Source organism: Megascapheus bottae, chromosome 31 (genome assembly GCF_031878675.1).
Source record: "Megascapheus bottae isolate mThoBot1 chromosome 31, mThoBot2.hap1, whole genome shotgun sequence".
In the NCBI taxonomy this organism is placed as follows: Eukaryota; Metazoa; Chordata; class Mammalia; order Rodentia; family Geomyidae; genus Megascapheus; species Megascapheus bottae.
Window position 1 is genome coordinate 2567763 of NC_143539.1, and position 15311 is coordinate 2583073.

Here is a 15311-nt window from a genome sequence, read left to right on the forward strand (position 1 = left end):
GATTAGGTTTGTTGAGGCGTAGAAAGAGGAGCCAGCCTGTACTAATAGGAAACTCAAGGGTCCTGACCACCCCCCTCCCTTGTTAGGCTGAAACATCTGGTCACGTTCTTCACCTTGCACTAATGATTTGCCCAGGACTAGATGAGTACATTCTGAACAAATACTTCAAGAAAAACACGTGCAAAGCTCATCCTTGGACTCAAAGGCAAAGCTGTTAATGTAGAAGAAATCCTTGCTGGAGATGGGAGATTTGTATCTGAACACCCGCTTTAGAATGAAAGGCTTGCTGGCTCGGGAAGAGGAATGCAGGCTTGCCGTGCCACCTGTTCACAAGGCTGAGCTCTGAGGATCACAGCCAGCCATGAGATTCTTTTTGGTGTTTTGTTTTTCCCTGAAATTCTTCCAGTCCTGGAGCTTGGACTTGGCCCGGGTGCTGTTCCTGAGCTCTTTTGCTCAAATCAGTGCTCTTTGAGCCACTGGGCACTTCCTTCACTTCCTGTTTTCTGATAATTGCAGAAGCGTCTCAAGGCTTCAAACCTCAAATCTGAGCTTCCAGGGTAGCAAGGATTACAAATGTGCCATGGGCTCGTGGCTTCCCTGAGACTCTACTCTTCAATAAACGACCAAAAGTAAAATAAAATTAACAAAGCCAGAATGCCAGGAAAGTGGTTCCATCCTCAGTATCACATAAACAGAAAAAGGCAGAAGTGGTGCTGTGGCTCAAGTGGTAGAATGCTAGCCTTGAGCAAAAGAAGCTCAGGCCCTGAGGCCCTGAGTTCAAGCCCCAGAACTGGCAAAAAAAAAAAAAAAAAAAAAAACACACACACACACAAAAAAAACAAAAAAAAAACAACAACAACAAAAAACAGAAGTGGTGCTATGACTCTTTTCTAAGTGGTAGAGCACTAGCCTTGGGCAAAAAAAGCTCAGGCATGGGGCCGGGAGTTTGGCCTAGTGGTAGAATGCTCGCCTACCATGCAATATATAGAAAAAAGCTGGAAGTGGTGCTGAGGCTCAAGTGGTAGAGCTCTAGCCTTGAGAAAGTCCAAGGACAGTGCTCAGGCCCTGAGCTCAAGCCCAGGACTGGCAAAAAAAAAAAAAAAAAAAAAGCAGCTCAGGCACAGAAATTAATTAATTAATTAATTAAATTGCATGGCAGTGCTCAGGCTCTAAACTCAAGTCCCAGAACTTGTAGGTGTGCCAGTACATGTTTGTGTGCTGTGTGCACGTGCACACACACAGAGGTAACTTGAAGCCTTTGACTTTTTTTTGTCGGTCATGGGGCTTGAACTCTGGGCCTGGGCGCTGTCCCTGAGCTCTTCAGCTCAAGGCTACCGCTCTATGGCCGCGTGGAGCCCTAGCCTCATTTCCCTTTTTTTAGTGATTAATTGGAGATAGGAATCTCATGTTCTTTAGTGCCCAGGCTGGCTTTGAACTTCCATCCTCAGATCTCAGCCTCCTGAGTAGCCAGGATTGCAGGAGTGCGCCACTGGGCCCGGCAGCCTTGGACTTCTTAAGCTACAGCAGGTGATCATCTTTTAACCTTGAAAGGAGGATCAGAGCAGCAGAGAAGCATATCCTAAGTCAATATCTCAAAAAACTCATCTGGGTCAAGTCACCCTTGGACTACAGGAGAATAAATATCTCTGCAAGACGGGCTTTTCTGCCTCAGTCAACAACTTCCAAAAGAAAACCTTTGACAGGCTCAGCAACATCCACTCCTGGTCTCTGGAAATGTCAATCACTGGTTTAGAGAATGCAAGATAGGACTAAAGATTCATGTTTGTCTTTTTATTTTTGAGGGACTTGAACTCGGTGCCTGGGCACTGTCTCTGAGCCTCTTTCTACTCAAGGCTGACCCTCTACCATTTGAGCCACAGTGTCACTGCCGGTTTTTGAGTGGTTAATTGGAGATAAGATTCGATCTCTTGGAGACTTTTCTGCCAGGGCTGGCTTCAAAACCAGATCCTCAGATCTCAGGCCTCCCAAGTAGCTAGGATGACAGAAGTGCCACTGGTGCCTCGCTGGTGTTTGTCTTTTCTTCTTTCTTTCTTTCTTTCTTTTTCTTTGTCAGTTGTAGGGCTTGAACTCTGGGCCTGGGAGCTTTCCCTGAGCTCTTCAGCTCAAGGCTACCATTTTACGCTTGAGCCACAGTGCCACTTTCAATTTTCTAGTAGTTAATTAGAGATAAGGGTCTCATGTACTTGAGTGCCTGGGCTGGGTTTGAACTGTGATCCTCAGATCTTAGTCTTCTGGGTAGCTAGAATGACAGGCATGAGCCACCATGCCCAGCTTTCCCCTTTCCCTCCCAAGAGTAACTGATCCTTTCTTGCCTCTGTGTGTGTGTGTGTGTGTGTGTGTGTGTGTGTGTGTGTGTGTGTGTGTATGTGTGTGTGTGTGTGTGTGTATATGCCAGTCCCAAGACTTGAACTCAGGAGGGTCTGCTTTTTTTTTATGACCAAGGCCAGTGTTTTACCACTCGAGTCATAGCTCCACAACCAGCTTTTTCCTGGCATCTCTCTGGGCTTGGTGTGGTGGCCTCCAGGCCTGCCAGCCCTGGAAGCTGCTCCTCCTCCTCCAGGCAGACCACCCATGAAGACCTCACCTGCTGGGCCACACTCTTGGGCTCTCCAGGAGGAGAAAGCAGGGCTGCATGCACAAGGAACAAGCTCTGTCAGCCCTTGTTGCTACTTCAAGGCAATTCAATCAGCACGGCACCACGGGCCAACCCCTTCCCATGGACCCCGGACTCTGCAAGGCCACTGGCCTGAAGGTGCAGGCCCAGGGGCAGCTACAGAAGAACAGAACATGTCCCCTGCTCTGCACCGTCACAGCAGTGCCCCCTGCTGGCTGTGGGTCGCCAGCGCACCAGAACACCAACCACATCCTGAGTCTTCTGGGTCAATCTTCTCCCAGTCTCAGTTTGTTTATCTATAAAACAGGAACAATGACAGATTCCATTAGACAGGTCCTCTGGAGTCAAGGTGTAAGGAATACAGAGGGTGTTGATATCAGCAACTGGCTTCTTTGGGCACTCCCTTCTCACTGGCCAGGCTACCATGAAGGTTGTGTGTGTGTGCTCTCACGCACGCGCACTCACGTTTATCAGTGTATATATACCAGTCTTGAGGCTGGATGTTGACTTTTCTGCTTTTTTGCTCAAAGCTAGCATTCAACCATTTGAACCACAGCTCCACTTCTGGCTTTTTCTGTGTATGTGGTACTGAGGAATTGACCCCATGGCTTCATGCCTGCTAGGCAAGCATTCTACCAGTAGGCAACACTCCTTTGGGCTGGCTTTAAACTGTGATCTGCAAATCTCAGTCTCCCAAGCAGCCAGGATTCAAGTAGTGAGCCACTATTGTCTTGCCTAGAGCTTGGTTAATTGAAGATAAGAATTTCTCAGGGGCCAGCTCTGTGGCTCCCGCCTGTAATCCTAGCTACTCAGGAGGCTGAAATCTGAGGATCCTGGTTCAAAGTCAGCCCAGACACTAAAGTCCCTGAGACTCTTATCTCTAATTAACCTCTAGAAAATGAGAAGTGGGGCTGTGACTGCAGGATTAGGGTGGTAGCCTTGAGCTGAAGAGCCCAGAGTTCAAGCCCTGTCACATACACACACACACACACACACACACACACACACACACACACACACACAAATTAGCAGTGCACAGTGGCTCATGCCTGTAATCCTAGCTACTCAGGAGACAGATCTTAACATGGCAGTTGAAAGCCAGCCAGCCCCAGGCACTAAAGACTGAGAGGCTCTTATCTCCAATTACCCACTAGAACAAAAACAAAACAAAAACCACAAAAACCACAAAAAACAAGACTGATGAAGCCAGGGCAGTGGCTCACGCCTGTAATCCTAGCTACTCAGGAGGCTGAGATCTAAGGATCGAGATTCAAAGCCAGCCCAGGCACAAAAGGACCTCAGACTCTTTTTTTAAATGTGTGTGTGTGTGTGTGTGTGTGCCAGTCCTGAGCCTTGAACTCAGGGCCTGAGCATTGTCCTTGGTCTTTCTCAAGACAAGTCACAGCAACATTTCCAGCTTTTATCTTATATATGTGGTACTGAGGAATTGAACCTGGACCTGAGAATCTTAACTGCTACAAAACAGGAAGTGGAGCTGAGCTGAAAAGCTCAGAGACAGGGCGTAGGCTGAGTTCAAGCTCCACGATCCACAAAAACAAAGAAACAATGAACAAATAAAAACTGGAAATGGTGCTGTTGCTCACAGGATAGAGCCTTGGCCTTGAGCTGAAGAGCTCCGGGACAGTGCCCAGACCCAGAATTCAAGCCCCACTACTTGACCAACAAAGAAAACAAAACAAAACAAAAACGAAGAATGTCATGGGGGCTGTGACTGTGTCCCAGTGGCAGAGTGCTTGCCTAGCCCTGGGTCCCCCCTAGTACTATATACACAGAAAAAAGCTAGAAGTGGTATTGTGGCTCAGGTGGCAGAGCCCTAGCCCTGAGTTCAAGTCTCAGGACTGGTTTGAAAAAAAAATAATAATAAAGTCACAGACCTTCCTATGAGGGCTGGCTTTATTTTTTGTCTGTAGGTTGTGGGGCTTGCTCTCCGGGCCTGGGCGCTGTCTCTGAGATCTTCAGCTCAAGGCTACCACCCTAATCCTACAGTCATAGTGCACTTCCCATTTTCTAGAGGTTAACTGGAGATAAGAGTCTCAGGGACTTTGGCACCCGGGCTGGCTTTGAACCGTGTTCCTCAGATCTCAGCCTCCTGAGTGGCTAGGATTACAAATGTGAGCTATGTGCACCTGGCCTAAGCTTCAGTTTTTTTCCCAGTCCTGGGACTGGGGCTTTTCCTCAGGCACAGCACTACTTCTGGCTTTTCTATGTGGCACCAACTAATTGAACCCGGGTCTTCATGCGCGCTAGGCCAAACTCCCAGCCCCCAAGCTTCACATTTTCTGGGTACCTGTCCTAGGGCTTGAACCTGGAGTTCAGACATTGTCCCGGAGGAGTACAGGTGAAAGCCACCAACGCCTAGCTTCAGGCCTGTCCTAACGAGATGAGGCCCCATCTCCACTCAAGAGGGGAAGGAACGAAGCCGTTTCTGAGGTCCTTCTCCTAGGTCTTCACCTTTCCCCCAGGACTAATAGTGAGTGGAAGCTAGTTATCCTGCAACGAAGGGGTACCAAGGGAACACCCAGCAGCCATAGGGAGGGAGCTGGGGAATGGGGCTGTTGTTGTAAACACAGGGCGGCACCCCAAACGGAAGCACCTGGAACTGCATAGGGGCCACATCAGAAGGCTCTCTGGCCCTCCCTACAAGTGTGATCCCCACTCTTCAAGCCTTATCAGGTCTTCCTGCTGGGTGTCTTCACCCCGTGCACAGGGCGGCACCCTCTGACCTGTCCCTACCCCTTCCTGCCCCCCTTTGATGCGGGCCCACTTCCTTTGGCAGGAACCCCCGCCCTTGCCAGCGAAAAAGCAGAGCTGGGCGGGTCCTGGACGCAGTGCACCTCACCTCTCCTCACGACCCTGTCTCCCAACCCTTGTACCAGTGCTGGGCTTAGACCCTGGTACGGGCCTGGGGGCCAGGGACCTGGGGACCCCAGCACCATCGCACCTAGAAGCCAAGGTACAGGGCTGCTGATTCCAGCACTTGGACCACGACTCTCAGGTACTTTAGTCCTCCCTCGCGAGCAGGGCAAGCAGCTAAGACACCAGCCTCAATCTCCAGCTGCCAAGGACCTTGTGGTTGCCAGATATTCTGAAAGGTTCTGACCCCCCCCCCACCCCATGGCTTTGTCCCCTACTTCCTATGTACTGTATGTGCAGAAAGTAGGACCCACGCTTTGTCTGTGCTGGCAGTGGGGTTTGAACTTGGGGATTGGGCTGCACTCCAGCTCTGGCTCAAGGCTGGTGCTCTACCATGTTAGCCACAGACCCTCTTTGCTTTTTGGAAGCAACTAATGGGACAGGAATCTCAAACTTCCCCGCGGTCATGAGATCTCAGCTTCTAGAACAGGTAAGGTAACAGATGTGAGCCACGTGTACCCAGCTTCAGTCCTTGAATTTTGAGGCAGCTGGCACAAAGAAGCTTCCAGAATCTGTGGCCCGGGCACCCATGTACTCTATGGACAATGCTTCCCCAAGTGGTTATGAGGCCGGACCCCTGGGGCTCCCATGGAGGTGAGGCAGGGCCTAGACTAGAGCCCAGAGGATCTTTCTCGGCTTCCACTGGGAGCCTGTGGGAGGGCGAGCAAGGCACCCACCTCCCCGCCACCATGGAGGAGCCTCTGCTGAGGCAGCCAGCAAGCCAGCCCGAGAGTGGAAGTCACTTTATTTGTCCTGGGGGGCAGTGGGGCTCAGAACTTCTGGAACTGCTTCTTGGTGCCCGCAGCCTTCGTCACCTTGAGCACGTTGAACCTCACCGTCTTGCTCAGGGGCCGGCACTCGCCCACGGTGACAATGTCGCCAATCTGGACGTCCCTGTGGGGACAGGCGGGGCATGCATGTCCTCAGGGGGCTGTCCCAGGAGACCCCCAGAGAAACAAACCCTGTCTCCACCCTCAGTCCTCAGGGCTGGTAGTGGCCGCTCTGATCACACTGCGGCCACCGCCTGTGACCTCCACTTCAGGAGCCTCCTCTACCTCCCCTGCTCCTCCTGGTGACCACGTCCACGAGCAGTGCTCCATTCTAACACACAACACAGGGCTAGGGTTTTGTGGCTCAAGTTTCCCGGGGCAGATTCAGTGGCTACTTAGGAGGCAGACTAAAGATCACACCTCTAGGCTAATGCCAGGCAGAAAGTTATTGAGAACCCATCTCAAAAAAAAAAAAAAAAAAAAAAAAAAGGGTGAGGGGGCCGGGAGTTTGGCCTAGTGGTTAAAGTGCTTGCCTAGCATGCATGAAGACCCGGGTTCGATTCCTCGGTACCACATACATAGAAAAAAGCCAGAAGTGGTGCTGAGGCTCAAGTGGTAGAGCTCTAGCCTTGAGAAAGTCCAAGGACAGTGCTCAGGCCCTGAGCTCAAGCCCAGGACTGGCAAAAAAAAAAAAAAAAAAAAAAAAAAAAAGGGTGAGGCGGGAGCCACACTTGTGATTCCAGCCATGCAGAGCTGCACAGGACACAGGAGGATCACAGAGCAGTCCAGGCTGGCCTGTGCAGAGCCAGAAAAAAGAAAATCCAGCCTAAAACATAACTAAGGTAAGCCACGCGCCGGTGGCTCATACCTGTAATCCTAGCTACTCACGAGGCTGAGATCTGAGAATCAGTGTTCGAAGCCAGCCAGGGCAACAAAGTTCCATGAGATTCTTTCCTCCAATGAACCACCAGAAAACAGTAAGGGGAGCTGTGGCTCACAAGTGGGAGAGCAGGGCCCGGAGTTTGAACTACTGGTAGAGTGCCTGCCTAGCATGCACGAAGATCCAGGTTTTGATTCCTCAGAAAAAGCTGAAAGTGGTGCTGTAGCCCAAGCGGTAGAGCTTTAGCCTTGAGAATACCCAAAGACAGTGCTCAGGGCCAGAGCTTAAGCAATAAGACTGGCCAGGGGGGAAAAAAAAAGTGAGTGAGCAGTAGCCTTGAGCAGAAAAAACAGCCCAGGGACCTGAGTTCAAGCCCATGACAAAAAAAGAAAAGAACATGCCCTGGTATAAGTGGTGGTGAACTTGCCTAATTAGTGGAGGCCCTGACCCTAAATTGAAACTGCAAGCCAATATACTACAAAAGCAAAGCAAAGAGAATCTTTCTTGTCTGGCTGAGCATCAATGGCCCATGCGTGTCACTGTAGCTACTGAGGAGGTTGAGAGCTAAGGGTCACAATTCGCAGTCAGTCCTGGCACAAAACCCTGAGACTCTTACCTCCAGGCAACCACCAGAAAACTCGGAAGTGGTGCTGTATGCTTAAAGTGGTAGAGCACTAGCTTTGAGAGAAAAATCGCAGGCACTGAATTTAAGCCCCACAACCAAAGAGGAAAGGGAAAAAAACGCCAACTGGGCGAGGTAGCTCATGACTGTAATCCTACCTACTCAGGAAGGTAAGGCCCGAGGATCAAGGTTCAAAGGACCCCAGACCCTTATCTCCTACAGAAAACAGGGAAGTAGGGTTGGCTCAAGGGTCAGGTGGTAGCCTTGAGCTGAAGAGCTCAGGGACTGCGACCAGACTGAGTTCAAGCCCCATAATCCACAAAAACAGAAAACAAAAAACACCCAGAAGTGGTTCAGATGTCAGCCTTGAGCAAAAGCAGCTCAGGGATAGCATGCAGGCCCTGAGCTCAGGACTGGCAAAAAAAAAAAAAAAAAAAAAGGAGTAACTGTGAGCTATGTGATGCCAGGCCGGGGCAGAGGGTGCCTCATGCTCACCTGAAGCAGGGGGACAGGTGCACAGACATGTTCTTGTGGCGCTTCTCAAAGCGATTGTACTTGCGGATGTAGTGGAGGTAGTCTCGTCGAATGACAATGGTCCTCTGCATCTTCATCTTGGTCACCACACCTGGGGGCGGGGGCGGAGGTTACAGGTCAGCCAGGCCTGTAACTGGTCAACTAAGCCAAGAGAGAAGCCCAGCGACGCTACTAGGTGGGAGTAGCTTGTTTCTGGCATCAGCTTTGCCAACTAATTTTTTCAACAGTGCCTATGGCGGACATCTGAAGACCATCGTGAAAAGAAAGACATCATTTGCCAGTCTCCTCTGAATCCTAGCATGGGGTCCCCAAAGCCCCAGATAACAACTAGTAACTCACCAGACAGGATCCGCCCTCGGATGGAGACATTACCGGTAAACGGGCATTTCTTGTCAATATAAGTGCCCTCAATAGCCTGAAAGGAGAGAAGACACCCGTGGGGAGGCATGTATGAACGGGGGAGGGGCATGGCCTACCAACAAAAACTACAATTCCCAGCAGCCCCCAGGGCCAAGGAGGCAGGAAAAGTGCTCAGCACGTGGGCAACGAGACAAATGGTCATCTATCTTCCCGGGGTCCTGGAACCGTACTTCTTTGGGTGTCTTGAAGCCTAGACCGATGTTCTTGTAGTACCGGGGAAGCTTCTCCTTGCCACTTTCTCCCAGCAGCACCCTCTTCTTATTTTGGAAGATGGTGGGCTGCTTCTGGTACGCACGCTCCGTCTACAGGGGAGAGGGATGCAGCTGGTGAGGCTTGGGCCTGGAGCAGGCTGGAGAACTTGCTAGAAGCCCTCCCCCAACACCATCCACGAGACCGAGCGTCCCCAACTTCTGTAAGTCACAGTCCAGACCTCGAACCGAGGCGACATCGGCTTCGAGATGCTAAGGCACCGCCGCCCCCCGACCGCCTGCCCAGCTCCCTCCCGGGACGGGCCCGGCCCGCGCGCAGCCCCGCTTCCGACCAGGCCTTCCTTCCACTCTTCCCGACGCCGGGCCACCCGCTCGGGGGCCGCAGGGCCGCTCACGCCCGGGTTCCCACGGGGCGGCCGCCACGCGCGGGTCCCGGGCCTGCGAGCCTCGGTTCCCCGGACGCGGCCCGGCCGGAGCCGCAGGGCCGCTCACGCCCGGGTTCCCACGGGGCGGCCGCCACGTGCGGGGCCCTCGGCCTGCGAAGACGCCCATGAGACTCGCCCGCCGCGGGAGTCAGCATCTCTGCAATTGGGGTGCCCGGGTGTGAACCCCCGTTAACCTAGTCGGCCCCGAGTCCCGCGCGCCTACCTGAATATCCGCCATCTTCCCGGACGCCTGGAAAAAAAGAAAGTGACGCCGGCGTCCGGGTTTCCTTATCGATTACGCAGGGGCCGGAGAGGAAGTAGGCGAGAGGGGCGGGACTTCTGTGGGCGGTACTTCCGTTACGACTCTGATGGACAGGCGGCCCTCACGAAGCACGCGGTGCAGGGACTGCCTGTACGCGGCCATGATAGTCGAAAAGACCGAAAGGCGGGAAGCCGTACACAAGATCTCGCGAGAATTGAAAAGTTCTCGTGTCGCCAGGGCTGCCCACTCAGGAAGGGTTGGATGAGGTTATCGCGAGAGGACGCCGTGAGTCCGTTCGGTGTCTCGGGAGGAGGACGCCGTGCGACTGCGGGCATTCGGGCTTCCAGTGTGAGGCCCGGGCGGCCATCTTCCTCCAGGGCAGACGCCCGGCGGGCGGGGCGGGGCCTCCCGACCTCGGGTGACGTGGGGTCTGCGCGGCTGTGGAGTGACGGCGACGTCCTCCACCCGCATGGCGACTCAGGGCGAACGCCCCTTCCCGCTGTGACTCCAGGCGCGGGGACGCTGCCGGCGCCGACCACGGCGACGGGCCTCCTCCGCCCGTGCTCCTCGGCTCCTGCCTGTCCACAAGTCACAGTGAGGAGAAGGGCTCCCCGCCATTGCTCAGCGAGGAAGCAGCTCCCGCGGCAAGGCTGCCTCGACGGCGGCGTCTCCACACGCTCGCGTGCCCCAATCCCCTCCCCTCGCCCAGCGGCCGCGACCCCAGCAGGGAGGACCCGGAGACATCTAGCCTCGCTGAACCACGCTCAAGACCCGCGCACCCAGGGGAAGCCTGGCATCCTGGTACCGTGGCTCCCCATTGGGAGCTGCCTCAAATTGGAACGAATGATGCCAGTGGCTCAAACGTGGAATCCCAGTGTGAAGCCAGTCCCGATGTTTGTCTTTGACAGATATTCTCAAATTAAAAAAAACAAAACGCAGGAAATCTCAGTGGCACAAGCTGTGAAGAACTGAACTTGAGCAGAAATTAGGACAGTGGACCAGATTTCAAGCACCCACAAGTGGCAAGAAAGATGCTCCTGTCCAGGTGTACTGCCTGGCCAGCCAGCTGACGGCTGGTGTCTGGCTTCCATGTTTACCAAGTGCTTAGAATAGCTGACATTTTGATTAAAGGGCAACTTGTAGGTTCTGCAAGGTAAGGTAGCTCAGGTGTCACCTAGCATGGTCAAGACCCATCCCCAGTAACAAGAAACCCATTAGTAAAGCCTTCCACATTTCTGCTCTTCTGCCACACAAGGACTTTTCTTTCCCTCCGATTTTCTGGTTTTTGGCTTGCTGGACGAGGTTATTTACTCCATGGGCTATGCTGTGAATGGTGGTCACAGCTTTAAATATTAAGGATGGATTTAAATATGCACTAGACTGGTTATTGAAGCTTCATGGGATAACATGTAGGTTATCTGCATGCTCAAGGCATCGTAAACTAGCATTCTGCTGATAAGGTATAACTCATTGCCAGTATCTATCCCTTGGCAACCCAGTACCCTGCAGCCGAGCTAGAATGAGACCTTATTACTCAGCAGCTTAGTTCTACTAGACATCTTGCCAGGGCTCCATCTCTATAGCAGACACATGTATGTAGACAGTAGACACTTTAAAAAATAATTTATTTCTGATCAGAAGAGGGGAGGAGCAGAGGCAGGTACGCAGGCCTACACCTGTGCTGCACTCCCCTGGTAGGTGGTGAGAGCCTCATTCATACTGCTGCAGGGTAAAAGGGGCCACATGGAAGACTGAACAGGTCCCTTCTGCTCAGGAGCACCCAGCTACTTACAGCACTGCCACCAATGTGACCAGCTTGCTGTTTCCTAGAGAATGTCTGGAAAAGCAGACCATAAACCAGCTGCGTTAGCAGCTGTCTAAAAGGCCACACAAGCCTTAAACTCGTTCTCTGGCCCACTTCCTAGGTCCCTGTGGTAGCAGGACAGTTATGTGTCCAGGTCCCAACTTTCCACGCGGTGAGGAGGAAGGGCAGGGAGGCCAGGCATGAGGCATAAACAGTCTTTATTGGGCTCACACCAGGAGTCCATAGGTCTTGAGGACATCTGTGAACTTGTTGATTTTCTTCTCTAAGTTCTTCTCTGCCTGCTTGCGCAGCCTCTGGAGGATGAAGGTGATGGTGAGGCCTGGAGGCTGGCACCCTTCCCAAGGGGTAGACCCTGCAGAGGGAGCCCTGTGCTCACCATCAGCTGTTTCTTCTTCCGGTAGTGAATCTTGGCCTTTTCCTTCCTCTTCTCCTCCAGGGTAGCTGTCACAGCCTGGTACTTCCAGCCAACTTCATGAGCCAGGCGCCCCAGGTAGGCAAACTGGGAGAGGAGGAGGCTTTTAGGCAGTAACAACACAGGGGAGGCCAACTGTTCCACCAACATGGCGATTTCCCATTTACAGCCTCCTAGCCAGTTGCATAGAAATACCACCCCCACTCCTGGCATCAGCTGAGCCTTTGGCATTATCGGCAGTGCCCACAGTGGCATCCGCAGACCATCGTGAGAATAGACATCACTTGCCAGACTTAAGCGCCACACCCAGGCACAGACTGGAACTCACCTTCCTTGTGGGCTTCAGGCGTAAGACCTTGAGGGCTGCAGGGACCACCATGCGCTTTTTCTGTTAAGGGAAATAGGGGGGTTAGAGGGATGGTTTGGCGCCTGCATGACAGCAGCTTTGGGCAGGGGGTGTCTCAGCAGAGGATGTTTTTCACAAGAATCAAACAATGTAGGTAATTTGCCAACATCACAGACACCAAGCATGTGATAGGGCAGCTGGGGCCTGGGCGTCTCACCTTATCATAGGGAGGTGGGATCCCATCAAACACTTTGAGGCGTTCCAGGGCAGCCTGTCCTCGCTTGGTCTTGTGTGGCAGCATACCTGTTGGCAGAGAGCCTCTCTTAGCACTGCTCTTAAGGCTGCCTGCTACAAGTGCAGGCAGAGGCGGCCTCAGATGGTAGTGCATGTGGAGTAGTCTCATGGTCGGGAAACTCGAACAAGAGTGGGAGACATTCTCATCACTGGCCGTGCCACCCCCCCTTCTTGCCTGAGGACCTGCTCACCTCGCACAGTTCGCCAAAATATGCGGCTGGGGGCCCGGAAGTGGTAGGGGCCACGGGAAGGGTTGGTGTTCATCCGCTTGCGGAGGAAGGCCAGGTATTTCACTGCAGGAGGGGAGAATGAGGGAGGACTGCCTGGTTCCCAGGGTATCTGCAGCAGTACTGCCACCCCATGGCTGGCATCTGTCCGGCAGACTCCCCAGTCCTCTTCCCAACTCCTAACTTACACTTATTTCTGTAGAAATTTCCAGAAATATTGATGCCTTCACATCGGACAACCACCACCTTACGGCCTAGACAGGGATGGAAAGAAAAGCAGCGTCAGGCAGGACTCACCAGCTCAGGACCCTGAAGGTAGGGCCCCAGCCAGAGCCCTGTCGGGAATGGCAGGGAGGTCTCAGAGCGGTGCATGGGGTTGATCTCATGGCCTTGAGACTCAAACGAAAGATGGTGATTGTTGCTCATCATTGACCTCCAGGTGTATCCTGGGAAGAAGAGGCAGATGTGTACACTTACCAAGCAGCACCTGCTTGGCCACGATGGCTGCCAATCGGCCCAAGAGATGGCCTCGGCCATCCAGCACTAGGACCTGTGGGGAAAAGAATACCGTTGAGCACCAACAGATTTCTGTGCACATAGCAATATCTTAAATCCCTAAGCCACCTAATACCCTTGAAATGTAAGACGTACTTTATGTTAGGTCCTGCATTTCTTCTGGTCTCAAGCGGTCCTCCTGCCTCAGCCTCCTGGCAGGCTGGGATTATTGGCACAAGCCACCACACCTGGTGCTACCCTAAATTTCTAACAAGAAATTTAACAAGCATTTCAGGCGGGAGAAGAGGATTAGACTTAAGTCAAAACGCCCACCCTGGCTCGGAATCCCTAGGTCAAATACTGAAGCACAGATCCTCAGCTTCGCAGGGACGACCAGGGGCCGGCCACAACAGTGGGATAATGTCTATTTTCCTATACCGTGCGTTAACACAATGGGCACTGTGCCACACAGTACATAGTGTATCTTGTGAACTATCAAGTTGATTCCCAGCTTTGTAATACACATCAGAAAACCCCAAAGCAAATTCAAAGACCTTCTGACCCTGCCTCACATCCCCCCCAGTCAGGGTGTGGTAGCGTATGCCTATATTCCCAGCGTTGAGGAGGCTGAGACTCCAGGGCCACGGTGAGACTCTAAGCCACGCAAAATGAGCTAAAGCCAGGGAGCCTGGCTGTGGCTAATTCCACCTCTGTACATTCCTCTCCACCCCCCCACACAACGCGTGGGGGTCGCAGGGAGCCCAGCCCGACGCAGCCTCGCCTTACATACGGGTACGTATGCTGTGCATCCGGAGGCACCAGAGCAAGTAACCTCGGTCTCGGCCAATTCCCGGCTTCGCCTTCTGCCCCTCGCGTCAGCCCGGCCATTCGCGTGTCCCTCGCCCGAGGACGGGGGTCACACGGTCGTCTAAGTTCGCCCCAAATCTGACCCCCACTGCCAGCCATTTACCGGCCAAAACTAAAACTAACGTGGTCCTCTCTCCTGCGCTGGAAGCTCACCACCCCCTCACCTCGGAAAGGCACAGAAAGCCGCTTCTTTGCCATTTCCAGACACACAAAGACAGCCGCGGTCTTCTGTGCCCACGCTCGACTCCCCTTACGCCAAAACAGCTCCATCTCGATTATCTGTCGTTCCTACGCTCCATCACTCACGCGGAAGGGAGGTGGAGGCCCCAGCTCGGCTCCCGCCCGGACCTGCCCAACCCCACGCCGCCCCGGCCGGCACGGAGAACCAACCTGCCCCTCCGCCATCTTCGGCAGCCGCCTGGAAAAGGAGGAAGTACTGGCGCAGGGTTTCTTATCCCTTGCTGCAGGGGCGGAGGAAGTGACGTCACCCCAGCCGCAGGCCCGGCCTTCCGCCTTCTCATTGGCCCGGTTGTCCGGCGCGTGCGCAGCTTCGCCCCGCTGCTGGGCGGGTTCTTTTCTGTTTCGTCCAATCCAGAGCCATTCGGATGGAATCTGGGCGGGGCGAGGGCGTCACGTGGGCGCCCCGGCGGCCCCGCGGGGACCGTTGCCGTACAATGGAGCGCCGCCATGTGAGTCTGTCCGCGCCGGGGAAGAAGGGCAGCGCCATGACCCCGGCGGGACACCGAGCGACGGCTGCAGGGCAGGCGGTGGCCCGCAGAGGGCGAGCCCCGCCTGTACCCCCGTCTGTAGGCAGGTGGAAGCGCGGGGCGCAGGGCGAGGTCGACGCACGCCTACGGGAATGGCTTCCCGACGCCTGGCCGAACTTTTTTTTAAACTTTCCCCACGGAGCTTTTTCCCTTGAGTTTGATTTGGCTGTGTCCCCCGGCCCCCGCGCCGTGCGTGCGCGTCTGTCCCGAGGCCTGAGCTCAGCCTGGGCGCTGTGCCTTGAGGCTGGTCCTCCACTACTTGAACCACAGCTCCACTTCCGGCCTTTTGCTGGTTTTCGCGGTTCTTTCTTATGCGAGGTGGCTTTGAACCGCCATCTTCCTATCTCAGCCTCCTGGGTAACTAGGATGACCAGCATGAGTCACTGG

At 53.7% G+C, this 15311-nt stretch overlaps 2 protein-coding genes and 5 non-coding genes across 7 annotated transcripts; all 7 read right to left on the reverse strand.

Moving 5' to 3' along the window:
* Positions 1–6297: 6297 nt before the first annotated feature.
* On the reverse strand, positions 6298–9758 carry Rps11 (ribosomal protein S11). Its single transcript, XM_090322479.1, has 5 exons — positions 9653–9758; positions 8966–9097; positions 8715–8790; positions 8337–8466; positions 6298–6463 (listed from the first exon to the last, which is right to left on the reverse strand). Exons 1-5 carry the CDS (start codon positions 9665–9667, stop codon positions 6340–6342), a joined length of 477 nt encoding a protein of 158 aa, XP_090178605.1. The 5' UTR covers positions 9668–9758; the 3' UTR covers positions 6298–6339.
* LOC150043536 (small nucleolar RNA SNORD35) lies at positions 8565–8654 on the reverse strand. Its single transcript, XR_016533443.1, has one exon. It is a non-coding gene; the product is annotated as a small nucleolar RNA SNORD35 (small nucleolar RNA).
* Positions 9759–11696: 1938 nt separating the features above from the next.
* Rpl13a (ribosomal protein L13a) lies at positions 11697–13408 on the reverse strand. Its single transcript, XM_090322465.1, has 7 exons — positions 13273–13408; positions 12984–13049; positions 12760–12861; positions 12492–12577; positions 12257–12316; positions 11893–12015; positions 11697–11809 (listed from the first exon to the last, which is right to left on the reverse strand). Exons 1-7 carry the CDS (start codon positions 13391–13393, stop codon positions 11723–11725), a joined length of 645 nt encoding a protein of 214 aa, XP_090178591.1. The 5' UTR covers positions 13394–13408; the 3' UTR covers positions 11697–11722.
* Positions 12132–12217, reverse strand: LOC150043538 (small nucleolar RNA SNORD35). Its single transcript, XR_016533442.1, has one exon. It is a non-coding gene; the product is annotated as a small nucleolar RNA SNORD35 (small nucleolar RNA).
* LOC150043539 (small nucleolar RNA SNORD34) lies at positions 12383–12453 on the reverse strand. Its single transcript, XR_016533441.1, has one exon. It is a non-coding gene; the product is annotated as a small nucleolar RNA SNORD34 (small nucleolar RNA).
* LOC150043540 (small nucleolar RNA Z195/SNORD33/SNORD32 family) lies at positions 12641–12725 on the reverse strand. The gene has a single exon (XR_016533439.1). It is a non-coding gene; the product is annotated as a small nucleolar RNA Z195/SNORD33/SNORD32 family (small nucleolar RNA).
* Positions 13148–13231, reverse strand: LOC150043541 (small nucleolar RNA Z195/SNORD33/SNORD32 family). Its single transcript, XR_016533440.1, has one exon. It is a non-coding gene; the product is annotated as a small nucleolar RNA Z195/SNORD33/SNORD32 family (small nucleolar RNA).
* Positions 13409–15311: the final 1903 nt, after the last annotated feature.

Bases quoted from the DNA above. Each gene is read 5' to 3' on its own strand.
- Rps11 (XM_090322479.1), bottom strand. The intron at 8,467-8,714 runs GTGAGTTACTAG...CCCCGCCCCCAG, and splicing joins CCGAGGGCGGATCCTGTCTG to GTGTGGTGACCAAGATGAAG. The intron at 6,464-8,336 runs GTGAGCATGAGG...CTGTCCCCACAG, and splicing joins CACCTGTCCCCCTGCTTCAG to GGACGTCCAGATTGGCGACA.
- Rpl13a (XM_090322465.1), bottom strand. From the start codon at position 13,393: ATGTGCACAGAAATCTGTTGGTGCTCAACGGTATTCTTTTCCCCACAG. The intron at 13,050-13,272 runs GTAAGTGTACAC...ATCCCTGTCTAG, and splicing joins GGCCAAGCAGGTGCTGCTTG to GCCGTAAGGTGGTGGTTGTC. The intron at 12,862-12,983 runs GTAAGTTAGGAG...CCCCTCCTGCAG, and splicing joins AAATTTCTACAGAAATAAGT to TGAAATACCTGGCCTTCCTC.